This window comes from Chanos chanos, chromosome 7, assembly GCF_902362185.1.
Source record: "Chanos chanos chromosome 7, fChaCha1.1, whole genome shotgun sequence".
NCBI lineage: Eukaryota > Metazoa > Chordata > Actinopteri > Gonorynchiformes > Chanidae > Chanos > Chanos chanos.
The window spans coordinates 13,561,049-13,575,897 of record NC_044501.1 but is presented as its reverse complement, the minus strand read 5'-3'; the positions used below and the strand labels follow the sequence as shown (position 1 = coordinate 13,575,897).

The window sequence follows — 14,849 nt, the reverse complement described above, 5'->3', positions numbered from 1 at the left end:
ACAGACCAAAAGACCACTTGCATCGTTCACGGAGAGACACTGCTTTGAACCAGAGTCTCAGGTCATTTATTACTAGATTTAAAGCCTTCTAACCGTAGTAATAAAGTGATAGGAGTTAGAGCAATAACGTTTAAAAGAGTCTGCAAAGTCATCTGCCAGGAAACAACAAAACGAGAAAAATATACATTTTTGCTTCGCATTAAAATCTTTTTAAATGAAAGCACAAATATTTTTTTTTTTTTTTGAAATGATTTCAGATATAAATTTTATATATTCAGATAGTTTTGATATAATCTGCTAAGGCCTGTTCAACAGTTCCTCACAAAAAAAACAAAAAACAAATTGAAACCCCTCATACAAACTGAAATAAAGATTTTTTTTGTGTGTGTGTGTGTGTGTGTGTAATATCTAAAGAGTCCCATTCACCATTACTATTTCTGTGTTATTTAAAAAAAGGTCAGAGGTGAGAAAAACAGTGACCCCTGGCTCAAGGATAAATAAGAGTAGAAGAATGTTTTTTCTTTCATTTTTTTCAGGTGATAGCAGAAGGATTAGATGATGACAAGGGAGAAAAAGACTTGTTACCATGGACTCACTGCACTTTTGAGGCCACAGCGATTGGCTTTGTGGGCAGGGATGCGGTGGCAACAGTGCTCTGGTTGGTGTCAGAGGTCATCTGCAGGTTGAGGGCCCCGCCGGTTGTCCCCCCTGCTGTCACCAGACTGACAGGGTTGCTGGTGAACAGAGACAGGTTTTGAGGGTTGAGGAAAAGGGGCGTGGTTACGAGGCTAGGGGCGGAGCCTCCCCCGCTGGCGTTGGCGAACAGAATGTTCCCGTTTCCCTCCAGGGACGTGATGGGCAATGTTCCAGTTGATGCAAGAGCTGAAGAGGAAACGGATGGAAAAAAAACCCCAAAAACAAACAAAGTACAGACAATTAACAAATCATTGACAAATTTTCACATTCAACTGTCAGCCAATTACTGATAGAGTCTTTTCTTGCAAGTGGTATTTAAAGAAAATTTCTGGCTTGTTTAAAATTTATTTGTCAGACAATTAATGATTTGCAGTAGAATTACTGTAGTGTGCCTGTGCACAAACACACCTTGAATGGTGGCAAGTGTGGTGGTGTTCATTAATGCAGGATTCAGCGTGTTGCCCAGGCCTCCAGGAGTCAGACTGAACAGAGCCCCCCTGCAGAGAGAGACATACGGCATGGCTGACGTCAAAACCCCCTCACACGTCACACACATCACACACACACACACACACACACACACACACACACACACACACACACACACACACACCCCCCCCCAGGGCAGAGCCTCAGAACTCATGCTTACATCAGCTCATTCATCTTCACGTGTTTTAATCTGATAATAACAGTCAAATAAAGCAGACGGAGAGTCTTGATGAAAAAACAGTTTCACTCGTAACATTCACAAGCTGACACATACAGCCTTGTATAGTAATATAACCACTACAGTTACGCCAAGAATAATTTTCTCTCTCATTGACACACAGACACACACACAGACACAGACGGACACAGACACAGACGGACACAGACACAGACGGACACAGACACAGACGGACACAGACACAGACGGACACAGACACAGACAGACACAGACACAGACAGACACAGACACAGACAGACACAGACACAGACACAGACAGACACAGACACACTGTTAGAGGCCTTACCCCTGAGTGAACTGTGAGGGTGCTATGATGCCAGGGTTGATGCCTGCCGCGGCAGCCACGGCCGCCAGGTTGGCACCGGTGGGCATCTGAGTAGTGCCCAGGCCTGCTCCACTCACCACGACCTGCCCTGTGCCTGCTGTCAGCCCTGTGACGGAGGTGGCCTGTGCGTCTGCAGTGCCGTTAGACTGCGTCGCTGCCGTGGCCGAGGGACTGAGCGATGGAGAGGTCACGGTGGGGGCGGGTGTGGCGAGGGCGGGCGCCATGGAGATGACCGATGCCGTGTTAGATGTGACTGCACCCTGAGTCGTGCCTACAGTTCAAATAAACAACACGGAGCACAAATGCAGTTCTCAGTAACTGCCGGGTTAACGGTATCAGAAACTGCCTCTCTGAGAGAAAGACAGACACACACACACAGACACACCCTATTCCAAAAACCAGGGCCTGAGGGCTGCTATCAACAGAAAGGGATCAATCTTCAAACTATTCACAACTATGCTTTACGGAGTAGAACTGGTGAAAAGGGTCCACATTAAGAAACTAAAAACTAAAGAGATAAAGAAAAGCAGCTCTTTAATCCCAAATTAAGTCTGACTTTGACTGATGTGTTTATCTCTCGCTCCAACCCAAAGCATAAAAATCCTCTCCACCGCCCATCACTTACTGGTCAAAGTGAGACTGGGAACTGTGGTGCTGCTGAGAGGCAGGACAGGGTTTACCGTCAGGGTGGTGGGGTTGCTATTGGTCACTAGACTCTGTGTGCTGGACACCTAAAAAGGCAAAGGACAACAAGGGGAAAGTGCCATTAAGACAGGGGAGGAGAATGGAAAGAATACATTAAGGAAGATCCCACAGTGGAGCGTGAAAACTGCACTGCATTTTAAAGGGACAGAATTACTTTAACATACTGGGAGACTACACAAGAAAACGAGAATACATAATGAATGGAGAGAATAGAGTAAAAATAACACAATTAATATTAGAACAGGCTAGCTGACAGCACGGAGCGGGGACGGTACCATTGTCGCAGGGGGGTTAAAAATGGCTTTGATGGGGTTGGTGATGGAGCTGCTGGGTGGGTTGATTCTTTTCTCCTTCTGACGACGGTTGCAGAACCAGACACGCACCACTTCCTTTTCCATGTTGAGCTGATCAGCGATCAGTGTGATCTCCTCTGAAGTGGGCTTCTGGCTCTTCTTAAAACAAGCATAAACAGAGAACTCTCCCCATGAGCACACACACACCACTCCACAGAACCTAAAGTCTCAATCAGATGAACCAGCACTGCTAGGTATGTGGTCACCAGTTACCACAGAGCCAATCATGGTCCACTAAATTCAGACTCTAAAAAAGTGAGACTGCATAGTCCTCTTAAGAGAAACCGGGCAAGATGGGTTATAAATAACAAGCGAGACCAAAGTCTTTAAACAAGAAATGATCAGTTTTGGGGAAAAGCTGACAGAGCCCACAAATTATTACGCTGTGACAGTTTCCCACTATTTCCTTATGAACACTTAATGTGATGACTCATGTCAAACCTCCATTTAACGGTAAAACATATGTGCCCCATGGCTGTGTGTGTGTGTGTGTGTGTGGACATCACAGACCTCGAGGAAACTCTTCTCTAAGGCCACGCGGATGTTAGTCTCGATGCTGGTCCTCTTCTTCCGACGCCGACTCTCACTACACAGGCCAGGGGAAGACAAGCCGCCGGGACTCGACACGGCTGAGTCTGACGTCATATTCTCTACACACACACACACACACACACACACACGTATCTGAGCATATAAATGAGTAAACACACACTCTGTGCACTCTGAAGACTTTGTTTTAGCTTGCTGGGAATCAGAATTTGTCAACAACAGGCCAAATCAAGAGGACACTCTAAATCTTGGAGTGTCTTGGAGGATAAAACCTGTTTGAGAGAACTCATGGAGGAGAAGAGAGGGACTCTGCACTGGCCATGAAACTTAAGGGGACTTTGTCCAAATGAGCTTAGGTCAGTTCTGACAGTACAGTTCTCCTGTGTTAGTCTGAAGCCACGTGTCATTTGCGTATACTCGTGAAGGCAGGGTGGAAGCTCAGGGAACAACTTGTTCTGTGGTATTACAGAGACCTGACATGCCCTGACTGACCTGTAAACGGGCACAACTGACAATTACGCCCCGGTCACAAGAGCACAAGGGACCACAATCATTCAACAAGAAAGGAGCCAAATTTGTGGTAAATGTGAATCATACAATGTTTCCAATTGCATCCTGTGTTTTTCCCAGAGGTTTCCTGTTAACTGCTGTTCTATGATGTTGTTATAACCTACAGTAATGGGCACTTAAAGGAATCAAAGCACTGCATGACTAAGCGTACATGGAATACGTTGTTTGAGAATTACATGCAAAATTAAAATCATGGCAAGTGTATTCAAAAGGTTGCTGAGAAAATGACTGTCAGCAGGAATACAAACATGAAGTGCCACAGTCATTCACACTATGAAACAGCAATTTCTGTTTGAAAAGCTCCAGGAATAGCAAAACAACCCCCCCCCCCCCCTCCACAAATCACGAGCCCCTGCTCACTTATTGTAATTCTCATGAATCAATCTAGCCTTGAATTTTTTTCAGAAGTTCGAATGAGTTCAGACAAATTTGTAACAATCTCACTGGCCGCAGGCCGCAGCGTCCGCAGCTTTTCACAAAAGGCTGACGAAAATGAAAACACGGTCACACGCCGGGCACCAGGAGCCGGCCTGAATGTGCCGTGACTAATGTGACTGCAATCACGGTAGGATTCTTAAATAGTTTGCAGTAACTAGTCATAAGGCAGAAGCGTAGGGTGAGAACAGACCGGCATCGTTGAGCCATTTCTCCAGCAGGGGTTTGAGCTTGCACATGTTCTTGAAGCTCAGGTTCAAGGCCTCGAAGCGTGAGATGGTGGTCTGGCTGAAGTCGTTGCCGTAGAGTTTGCCCATTGCCATGCCAACGTCACCCTGGAAAACACGACGGGGGCAGAGACGCGTGAGGTCGGCCCGAGATGTGGCGGGAAACGCGCTATAAAATGTCTGACAAAGTTAAGTCTCCACTTTTGGTCTAAAAAAAAAAACCAACAACATTAGACTTTGGCACAAGTCAAACATTGCCATGGTCTTGCAAAACACGCTGTTGAACAGTTGTCCTGGCACATCATTCCTCTGGATCAGTCCTCTCTCTTCCTTACTTTTTCCCCTCCGTTAGTGTTATTCCCACACCCCCACTTCCACGCAGGTCTGTGACAGTATCCCAGCAAAGTCAAGTTTGGTCATCGGCTTGCTCAAGTGCGTGTGTGTGTGTGTGTACCTGAGTAAACCCAAATCGGACACACATCTGTGTGTGTCTAACTGAGGGCAGGTCTAGCCCTAAATTTGTGTGTGTAAAGTCTGATCCTTCTCTGCCTGAGAGCGTGTGTGAGTTTTGTGTACGTGTGTGTGTGTGTGTGTGTGTGTGTGTGTGTGCGCACCTGAGTAAAGCCCAGCTTGATTCTCCTCTGTTTAAAGGTCTTGGCGAACTGCTCCAGCTCCTCCAGGTCGCTGGGCTCCTCCACACAGGGGGGCTCGATGCGCTTTGGTGTGGTCTGGTTCAGAGGGAGCGCCTGCACGGGCACAGCTGACAACGCCCGTGTTGGCGTCGCCGCCTGAGAGAGAAATCGAGAGGGGAGAGGCGAGAGCCCGTAAATGACAGCGTCACTCACTGACACCTGTGTCTTACCGGTGAAGAAAAAGATCGCGTTTACTGATGAGACAAACTACCGAAGGTATGTGAAGTGTGATGCTGGGCAGCGGGTGAGCTGCGGTCCCCTGTACTGACCTGTGTGGAGAGGGTGCTGCTGGGTGCAGTCTGTAGGAGGTTGGCTTGGCTTTGAGGTAGCTGTGTCAGAAGATTCTGGGCTTGCAGGAAGCCTGCTGGATAGGTGGGGGTGGGGAAGGGGGGGGGGCGGCAAAGAGTCGGGAGGATTTTGAGTTTTTCTTTGCTCAGAGTGAGCATTGCTCTATAAGATGACACAGAGAGGAGCAGCACGTACCGCCCTGGCCTTGTGGGGTGGGGGAGAGGATGAACTGCGTCGGCTGCAGCTGCGTCGTGATGGGGTGGCCTGGTTGCAACAGCACAAACTGCTGCAGGTTCAAATTCTGTGGTTGCAGCTGCTGGATGTAACCCCACAGACACACAGAGAGAAAAACAGACACGACAAATATTACTGCATACAAACGTAGGTACGTAGCTGCACCCAGACCTATGCTGTGTTTGCTCTATAAAACAGGTATCTATATGGGTTAGAGCATGAATACGGACTAACACAGCACACAGTGGTGTGTCGTGTTAAGATAAATGCAAAGAGCTGACAGGGTGAGAGGAGTGCAGGAATGGACTCTTACAGGTGCGATCTGGATTGGCTGGGGCAGGGGGATCTGCGTGATGGGCGTGGCCGCGGAGGCGGAGATGGCGGCTCCAGTGGTGCCGTTCTGTGGAGCGGCTGACTGCTGCACGGCTGCGGCCAGGAGTTGAGCCTGGGCCTGGGCCTGCTGCAACAATAACTGCTGCTGCGCTGGAGTCAGAGTCAACTACACGCGCGCGCACACACACGCACACACACACACACACACATGCACGCACGCAAAGAGAGAGAGAGAGAGAGAAATGTAATTAGAAAGCAAGAAGGCTAAAAGAGGTAAAGCAGAACTGAGGGGGGGGGGGGGGGGGTGTTGTGAAAGAGAGAGAAGGAGAGAGAGAAAAGGAAGAAAAAACAAGCGGAACAGAACAGCAGTAAAAGACAAATACAAGTACAGTGGCAAAATGAAGGAGCACAGGAGAGAGTTAGAGTAACGCACTGAAGTTATGTTAAGGGTGGGGAAAAAAAAAGAAAAGAGAGTTAAATAAAAAGAAGAGAGTTAGAGTAACGCACTGAAGTAATGTTAAGGGTGGGGGAAAAAAAAGAAAAGAGAGTTAAATAAAAAGAAGAGAGTTAGAGTAACGCACTGAAGTAATGTTAAGGGTGGGGGAAAAAAAAGAAAAGAGAGTTAAATAAAAAGAAGAGAGTTAGAGTAACGCACTGAAGTTAAGGGTGGGGAAAAAAATGAAAAGAGAGTTAAATAAAAAGAAGAGAGTTAGAGTAATGCACTGAAGTTATGTTAAGGGTGGGGAAAAAAATGAAAAGAGAGTTAAATAAAAAGAAGAGAGTTAGAGTAACGCACTGAAGTTATGTTAAGGGTGGGGAAAAAAATGAAAAGAGAGTTAAATAAATGATGGTGGAGGTGTAAAGACAGAGAAGTGCCACTGAAAAAAAAAAAACAACTTTTCCACCCAAGAAAAAAAAAAAAAAAAAAAAAAAAAGATCTAGAAAAAAAATATACATATTCATGTAAAAAAAACAAACAAAAACATATTGCTTGCTAATGAAATCCTGATCAGATTTACTCCAAGCGAAAAACAGAGATGCGTATTTCCTGCTGTAAACTGAAGGAATTCTGTACATGAAGGGGAGAGGACGAGCCCCTTGTTAGGTAAAAGCTGATTACGCAGTTTGAATAAATTCTGCATAAATCTGCATATTTTCCACCACCTGTTTCCAAGCACTGCTGAGCGCTTTAATTAACATACCACACTGATTGCCCGTGCTTGTTTCCAGGCGATAACGAGTGCCAAAGCATTTTTTTTTTCTCCAATAAAACCGCTTTGCCTTGGCTCCAGGGTGAAGGAATCTTCACCATGGTAACACAGGACAAACTGGTCAAACCAGAGTTTAGTTTCCTTGTTCTCAAAAAAAAAAAAAAAAGGGCGCTAATTTCTTGGGGGAGGATTGTCAAAGTGAGTTGGAGGGGACTGTCTTTTTCCACGGCAACACTAAGCATGAGTGAATGTAAACGTTGGGTAAATGAGGGAACGAGTGGATGGTTTACCTGTTGGAGCAAAGCTTGTGTCTGGAGATTGGTGACTGGATTTGTAGCCTGCCCATTCTGTTTCTGTAAGTCCAGTCCGTTTGTCTGGGCGCCTACTGGGAGAAGAGGCGCTCAGTGCACCGATGATCCAAAAAAAAAAAACCAGTAGCCTTACGCTGAATATTTGTATTTCTTCACACTGAGGAAGATGAATGGACTTACCCTTGACACCGTGCGTTCCATTCTCCATGGTACTTTTATTAGATTCTGCTGGCTTGTTCACAGAATCTGTAAGAGAGTGTGGGGGCATAGCAGAATGTTCTCTGTCATAACCGAATGTTCCCAGTATTGAGATAACGGTGAAGACATATGCATATGTTCACACACCCCTTGCATAATGGTATGCTTACGTGTACCTTTTAAACATATGTACCATGTATGGAAGTCTCATCAGAATGTACATTTCTCTATCTTGTGCATTATTCCATGTAAGGCATAATGACCCCACTCTCAGATATGGGTTAAAGGTGTTTGTTATCCATGGCAGACAAGGTCAAAGGCCTTTGTGGAGCATGGGTATATCTTTGCACGAGAAATTGTTTTCTTTAGTCAGTAACATCATGACTCAGTCTGGGTGACATCGTGTGCACAGCGTGCAGGAGAGTCTCCTCTCTGCTCCTGTTTCAGCTGTATCATCACTGAACTCCAATAAAGAAGACTACTACTGAAAACCATCCCTATGCCCGTTTACTATTCTTAACATTAAAATGTCAATGCCCAACAAGAATAAAGACATATTAAAAATCATAATACTAATGGCACAGGTAAGATCAGTGGCAAGAAACCTGAATATTCTCCCTGCCCATTTAAAAACACACTGTACTGTTTTTCTCACTTAACTCAACTCTGTCTGTGACTACTTGTAGTATTGCTCGACTGTGGTATAAATGGTTATTGGTCTTAAATTTGACCCAGCATTCAGGCCACTGAGGGTGTATTTTTATCAATCCACTTCCTCTCTACTTTGTACTGAGCTGCATGTCCTAGTTTTGACCTTTTGCTCATACAACACCAACTTTTCTCTGGAGGTTTCTGACAGCTTGTTTGTACAGGAAATAGGTATTTTATATTTAACCCTCCTGGGATCCAGATCCACAAATGTTTTCTGCTAAACTCTGGTATAATTAGCTGCATCAGCCTATCGTTAAGCCAGACATTTACCATTCAAACAAGGCAAAACAGCAAAGCTGTTAAACATCCAGGGAAGAAAAGCATCTTCCCAGTTTACATGAACCCTGCTGACTCCAGCTGGGCAGCTGGCACTCTTGAGATGGCTACGATGCTTTTCGCACATGGGCTGTAATGCAGCCTAAAGAAATGACAAAACATAGGCTATGCATATGCGTACGATTCCTTATGATTATGCTAAACAGATGTAAATTGGAGTGCTAGGAGACTTTTTGTACGAGAGATCAAGATGAGTTTTGTGAATCAAACAATAGGTTTCCAGATAATACATCTGCACTTATGGGACAAGGTACACAGTGAAACAAAACAATCCTACAAATCAAAAATGATTTCAACAATCTTACACATGAGCTCTAAATATACCAAATGTGATTGTATGAATAAGAGCATGTTCTGATGTCAAGCAGATCCATCGCAACTGATCTTTAGTGCAAAAGAAAACAAGTTCACAAACACACAGGCGCTGTGTCTAAAGACAGAGTGCAGATGAAACAGTGCTCACCTGATACAGGAGAGTCCATGACCTTCTAACGTAGCCCATAGGCTGCCAGGGAAAACTCTTCCCCAGAAACACCTACGATCTCCCAAATCAACCTCCAGGAAATGAGAGGTACCATATACTAGAGCAGGCTTTAATCCCGTGTGACACACTCAGGATAACGATACTCTGAAGTCAAATAAAGCTCAGTCGTCAACTGCCGCCTTACACGGTGAAGGTGACAGTAACCGTGACTGGTAGGAAGAAAAGTTACTTCCCTTTGCCAGCCAAAAAAATACAAAGAAAAGACTGCAGCTGAAAGTGTAGCATCTATAATGAAACGTAATCAGTATTCAGCTGATTAAAACCGTATGCAAATCTTGCATCCCCGTTGCTCGTTAGCAGAGCATGGCTTTGAAGTTCTGCGAGCAATTCATTTCACACAGACCTCTGAAAGCTCTCTGCATAATTCAAAAATTTCATAAATATTTATCAGCTCATTAGCATATTAATTGGATAGCTTTTAGTGTGTGTGTGTGCGCACGTGTGTGTGTGTCTGTGTGTGTGTGTGTGTGTGGGGGGGTGCATATTGCAGGCACAACAGCAAGGGAAAAGTGAAACAAGTCCAATTACCAGCCGTGTGTGACTGTCTTAATTAGGCAGTGAGGGGGAAAAACCTTACCAGCATGGTCTCTCAACCTCTGACAGTGATGGTGAAATGTGTTAACTAGCACCAAACGCGGCAAAGCCAGTGCTAACTGGGTTAAGCTTCATAATGACAACCATACAATTCACCTTCAATTAACTTCCAGTCAAATTCGCAAGAGGAAAGCAAACACACAAGTTCCTAAGACGACCTAGAAGCCTTCAAACATGCAGCCAGGCAAATAAGGACCAGACTATAATCCTACGAAAACTTAGATATCTGAACGCCATCACTCAGATGTGTGTGTGTGTATTGGCATTCGTAGCCCAATTTCAAGTCCAAAAATACATTATAGTAAATTACGGCTATTCATCTTCACAGACTTACGAAAACATTGCAAAACTGACCAAAAACAAAACAATACGCGGGAAGGCATTTGTGAAATGTTTACATAGCGCAATTTACCCGCAATTACATGACAGACGACTAGAACATCCAGGACAGAGGTTTTGACTCCTCAGAAGGTGCACACAGGGGTAGGAGTATGGTACGAGCTATTCAATTTTACCTAGCTGTTCTCGCACATTGAACAAACCTCCATGTGTGAAAACACAAGAAGCAACAAGTCCAGCGGAGCACGCTGTACATGTCTGTTACCACCCTACCATTAACGGGACGGTTTACAGATCAAGATAACATGTACAGCACCTCCCCTCTGACACTACATTAGAGTGAAAACCTCTGCTCAAAAGACAGATTGACTGTTTTGACTGGTTTGTTAGTCATGGTTTAACTGCCTGAGGCGGTAACAGTTAGAAGACAGGAAAATCCCCAGACAGTAGTCATGACGACTAAAGGAGGAGGTAGACTGCACTTAACATACGACAGGCGATACAATACTTTTTAAATGGTCGTTGAATTATGATTCAAAATGAAAACTACTTGAACTGGAGATCTACTGGTCAGTCTTAAAATGGGTTAGACTTGCTTAGAATTCTACATGGATCTTCAGGACTGAATATTTTAAAACTGTCTTTGACACGCAACTTATGTTGTAATAAAAATATAAATCAAATACTTTGAGGAAACTCAGTCACAACACACTTCCTGGAACAGACGTTACATTGGGTGTAAGTGTGTGCATGTGCATACATACCAACATACACTCACACACAAACACACACTAAGTTCAAAGGCTTGAGATGGATAAAAGGGCTACATTTACCCAGCAGGGAAGTGCTTTTTTAACTACACAAGCCCATAATGCCAAAACCGGGCCTCAAGCATGACTCACTTGACTGGTCTAAAATCAGACTGAAATAAAGGTCTAACCAGGATCTGCAGTGGTGCATGGCATAAGACAGAGAGGGAGTTGTAGTAAGACTGGCACAGAAGAGTGATCAAAGTGGTAGTAATAGTCATAATAATAATAAAAACCCTCTGCAACCAACTCTAATGTCTTTCCCTAAAACAGTTGCTATGACTACAGTTCTTCAGAGGGAGGGAAAAGTTTGAGCCAAGAGAGCTTTGTAGTTGAAAGAGGAGAAAACGGAGGTGAGGAAAACATATTTACATTTTGCTGCTGCAAGGGCTCATGAAACCTAACTGACACACAATGCATTATGCAAATGTTTTAATTAATAGAATTTTAAATTAGCAATTAATTAGTCTTTCATGCTATTGAAAGCCTGGCTGCATAATTTAAAGCAGATAAGTGAGAGACAGGGGCATTGCACATGAGGAACATGGTTGGGGGAAAAAAAAAAATTAGTATTCAAATAACAGAGATGTTAAAACTCATATATGCAAAACATTCTACACTTTGGTTTAGAAGAGCAAGAAGCCTGAAAAGCAGTTAGACTCTTTTCTAAACTGATATTTGGTTTAGATAAATTTTCATTAAACCTAGGGAGGTGGTCTTATCAAAACACATTTGACATCTAACATTCGTCATTTTTTAATTGCCTATGGGAGAAACATTTCCACCGCATGTTTGTTTAACACTTGGCTGCTTATTAAAAATTCCAGCAGTGCTTTAAAACATGTTATTGTTCTCAAGTCAGTCTTATCACTTTCCTTCTCTGGACCCATGATAAAAGAAACTGACTTAAAGTCAGCTTAGTGAGACACTGGCACTCAGATTCACTGGCTGTACACTCATCACGGCGAGCTGGACTGTGTTCAAAATGCTGCACACGTTTTCACAATCTAGCCGAAATTCGGCCTTCCTCGGTTTTACATTCCACCCCGTATTGATCTGGCAAAGAACGGACACCCCAACAGACGAATATTACCTCAGAGTAAAGGTTGGCATAACAAAAACAGTGCTGTTCTGACTTTTTCATGCTTGGTGTGCTGTGCAGGTTTATTGAGGATAACTTCTGGAGCTTACACTGTTTCATATAAAACATGGCAATAAAAGGCTTATTTGACCTCTTGTATGCTATAAGGAATATGCTGCTCTTCACATCATATAAAAACTGGACAGACTGAAGTTGTAAAGTGTTTAACTTCTAAGAGGCCAGTCCAAGACAGGTTGACGGTGAACAGAACAATGAGTGGGGTTCAGCAGCATAATGTCCGCAGGACTAATCCTATCCCATAATAACCAGGTTGCTGGGCTCTAAGTCTGTGTGAGGAGACTGGGGTATTTCCAGATTAAAATGACTTTTCACTTCTGTCTCATTAATGTTGAGAGACACTCGTGCCAAACAAAAGGTTAGCTGGTGGTTGCCCTGACAAATAGTAGCTGAGGCCTAGTGTAACATTGGAAACCAAAGCACAACCGTGGCAGAGGAATCACAGCTAAAGGCTTTCCAAATACTTCAGCTACTTTTTTTTACAGTTTCCCCAAATACATAAACATAACCTCTCAAAGCTTGCAGACACTTTACTCTAATTAGATGAAAGTTTCAAATTCACAACACTCCCATCTAACCTAAGGTATTTATTATTCATGAGTCTTACAACTCTAATAATGAATATTCATTATGAGATTTGCATATTTGACATGATAAATAAACATTTTTGCTGTAATTCTCCTTCGGAGAAACTATTCACAAAAACAAAAGGGTCACATTTCCCTCCAACTAATATGTTCAGCCTTAGCCAATAAAAAGATTTTGAATATAATTATATTTCCTGTCATCTTAATACTGCCTTTCTTGGTGAAGCAGAGAAAACAAACTGACTCTCATTCAAAGTGTCCTTTTAGAGTCAAGGATATTAGGTTACTTGTATAGTATAAAATTGCTACAATGCTTGGCATAAGCTGTCAATCAGGAAAAAAGTGCACTTTTTTTAATCAGCTCAGGGCCAAGAAATACAAAAACATTTAAAAACAAGGCCATTATTGAGGATGGTTATTAGATGGTTCTGGTCCTGATTAAGGGAATAAGTAGTCTCTGGAAATTTATGTTGGTGCCAGTGGTACTTTTAATTTCAGCAACAGCACACACTTCTGTCCTTTACACACTATTCTCACCAAACTATGAGTTTGTGCCGTAGAACCTGAAACCATGTCCCATGCAGATATCTGAAAATATGTTTATCCACATCTCGCAGATGTTGCCAAGGGCTGGAAACTAAAGTGTCACCCACTGTTATAACTGACTTCAAATCAAGGGCTCTAATGGAGTGGAGTAGCTCTCCGACATATATTATTAAATATACGTTCAAAAGGGGTGCCACTTTAATTGATGATGAAAAATCGCTTTCATTTAACAGACTTAATATTGGCAGCTAGTGATTTATGAATGATAGTCGGGAGTAATTTCCGAAACATACTGAAGTCGAATTATTGTGCTGAATTTGAAAGAGAAAATCAGAGTAATTTTGCCCCGTCAGTCATAAAACAGAATGAATCCCAGTAGAAGCGTACTTGCAGTCGTATGCTAAGTGCCTTAACAACTCCTTCTTGTCTCACATGCTCAGTGCAAACTTGCGGCCGGTGGCATGGGCCAACAACTCCCACCGTACAAACGGTTTCATTACAATGCTGTGTTGTTGGCTAAGGTTGGTCCCGTCGTCTTACTGACATCGTTCTTTTCTCCTAAAAAGTAATTAAGTATGAGCCAACTGAACGCGCAGTCCGGCGAGACACGAACGGGCACGAAGTTTTCCAACAAGCACTGAGTACAATAATGACGAACAACTAAACTTGCTAGTTAGCTTGTCCGATGTTCACCGACAAGAATTTGCAGCAATAAGGAGACCACAAAGCTGCTCACTTAGCCACCTAGCATTGGCAGACTAGTTGTTGTTTAGCTACTTCTAAGACTGGAATATGTTCGCAAATTGACCGCTTGCCGATTTCACTATCATTTTCCTGTTTACTAATAAAATATGCTAAGTTATTTAGGATATATGAATATGTAATGTGCATATACGCCCTATTCAAGAGGGAACCGCTTTGTATATTCTTAAATACAGCCGCCCCGTTCTCGCGTTGAAGTGAGCAATGTTGTTCTTTAACGTTACTTATTGTTCTACGTTTTATTCCATGTTTTAATAATGCATTGAAACGTATTATTATTTTTTCTCCCTCCTCCATCATTTAAAAGTACTCCATTGAAAAAGTGGGTTTGAATATGAATATGTAAAATGCTGCAATGATTACCTGCTCTCTCATCTTGACTCGTTGATCCTCCATCCGCCATTTTGAATATTTAGCGACTGAAAACCCAGCCCCGATTTTTAAGAGAACTGAAAGAGAGGCCACACACCTCCCACCGTGCTCGTGAATCAGCCTTACAATATGTTCTAAGGAATGCATCTCGACTGCTGAAACAGAAACGAAGTAGCGTAATTACTTTCGCCAAAGGACAATACAGGCTGAATTTGTACTGCCAACGACATTTAATT

At 43.3% G+C, this 14,849-nt stretch overlaps 1 protein-coding gene across 2 annotated transcripts; it reads right to left on the bottom strand.

Annotated features, from left to right (window-relative positions):
• Window positions 1–471: 471 nt before the first annotated feature.
• pou2f1a (POU class 2 homeobox 1a) lies at window positions 472–14,644 on the bottom strand. Of its 2 annotated transcripts, XM_030780034.1 has the most exons (14): window positions 14,605–14,644; window positions 7,837–7,902; window positions 7,636–7,727; window positions 6,115–6,273; window positions 5,763–5,883; window positions 5,549–5,640; window positions 5,202–5,375; window positions 4,554–4,695; window positions 3,317–3,456; window positions 2,724–2,905; window positions 2,374–2,447; window positions 1,710–2,019; window positions 1,105–1,193; window positions 472–882 (listed from the first exon to the last, which is right to left on the bottom strand). In XM_030780034.1, exons 1-14 carry the CDS (start codon window positions 14,642–14,644, stop codon window positions 593–595), a joined length of 1,971 nt encoding a protein of 656 aa, XP_030635894.1. In that variant the 3' UTR covers window positions 472–592. The 2 variants fall into 2 exon arrangements, with proteins under 2 accessions (XP_030635894.1, XP_030635893.1); XM_030780033.1 differs by lacking the exon at window positions 14,605–14,644 and having other exon boundaries at window positions 2,374–2,479; window positions 2,729–2,902; window positions 6,115–6,300; window positions 7,636–7,730; window positions 7,837–7,899.
• Window positions 14,645–14,849: the final 205 nt, after the last annotated feature.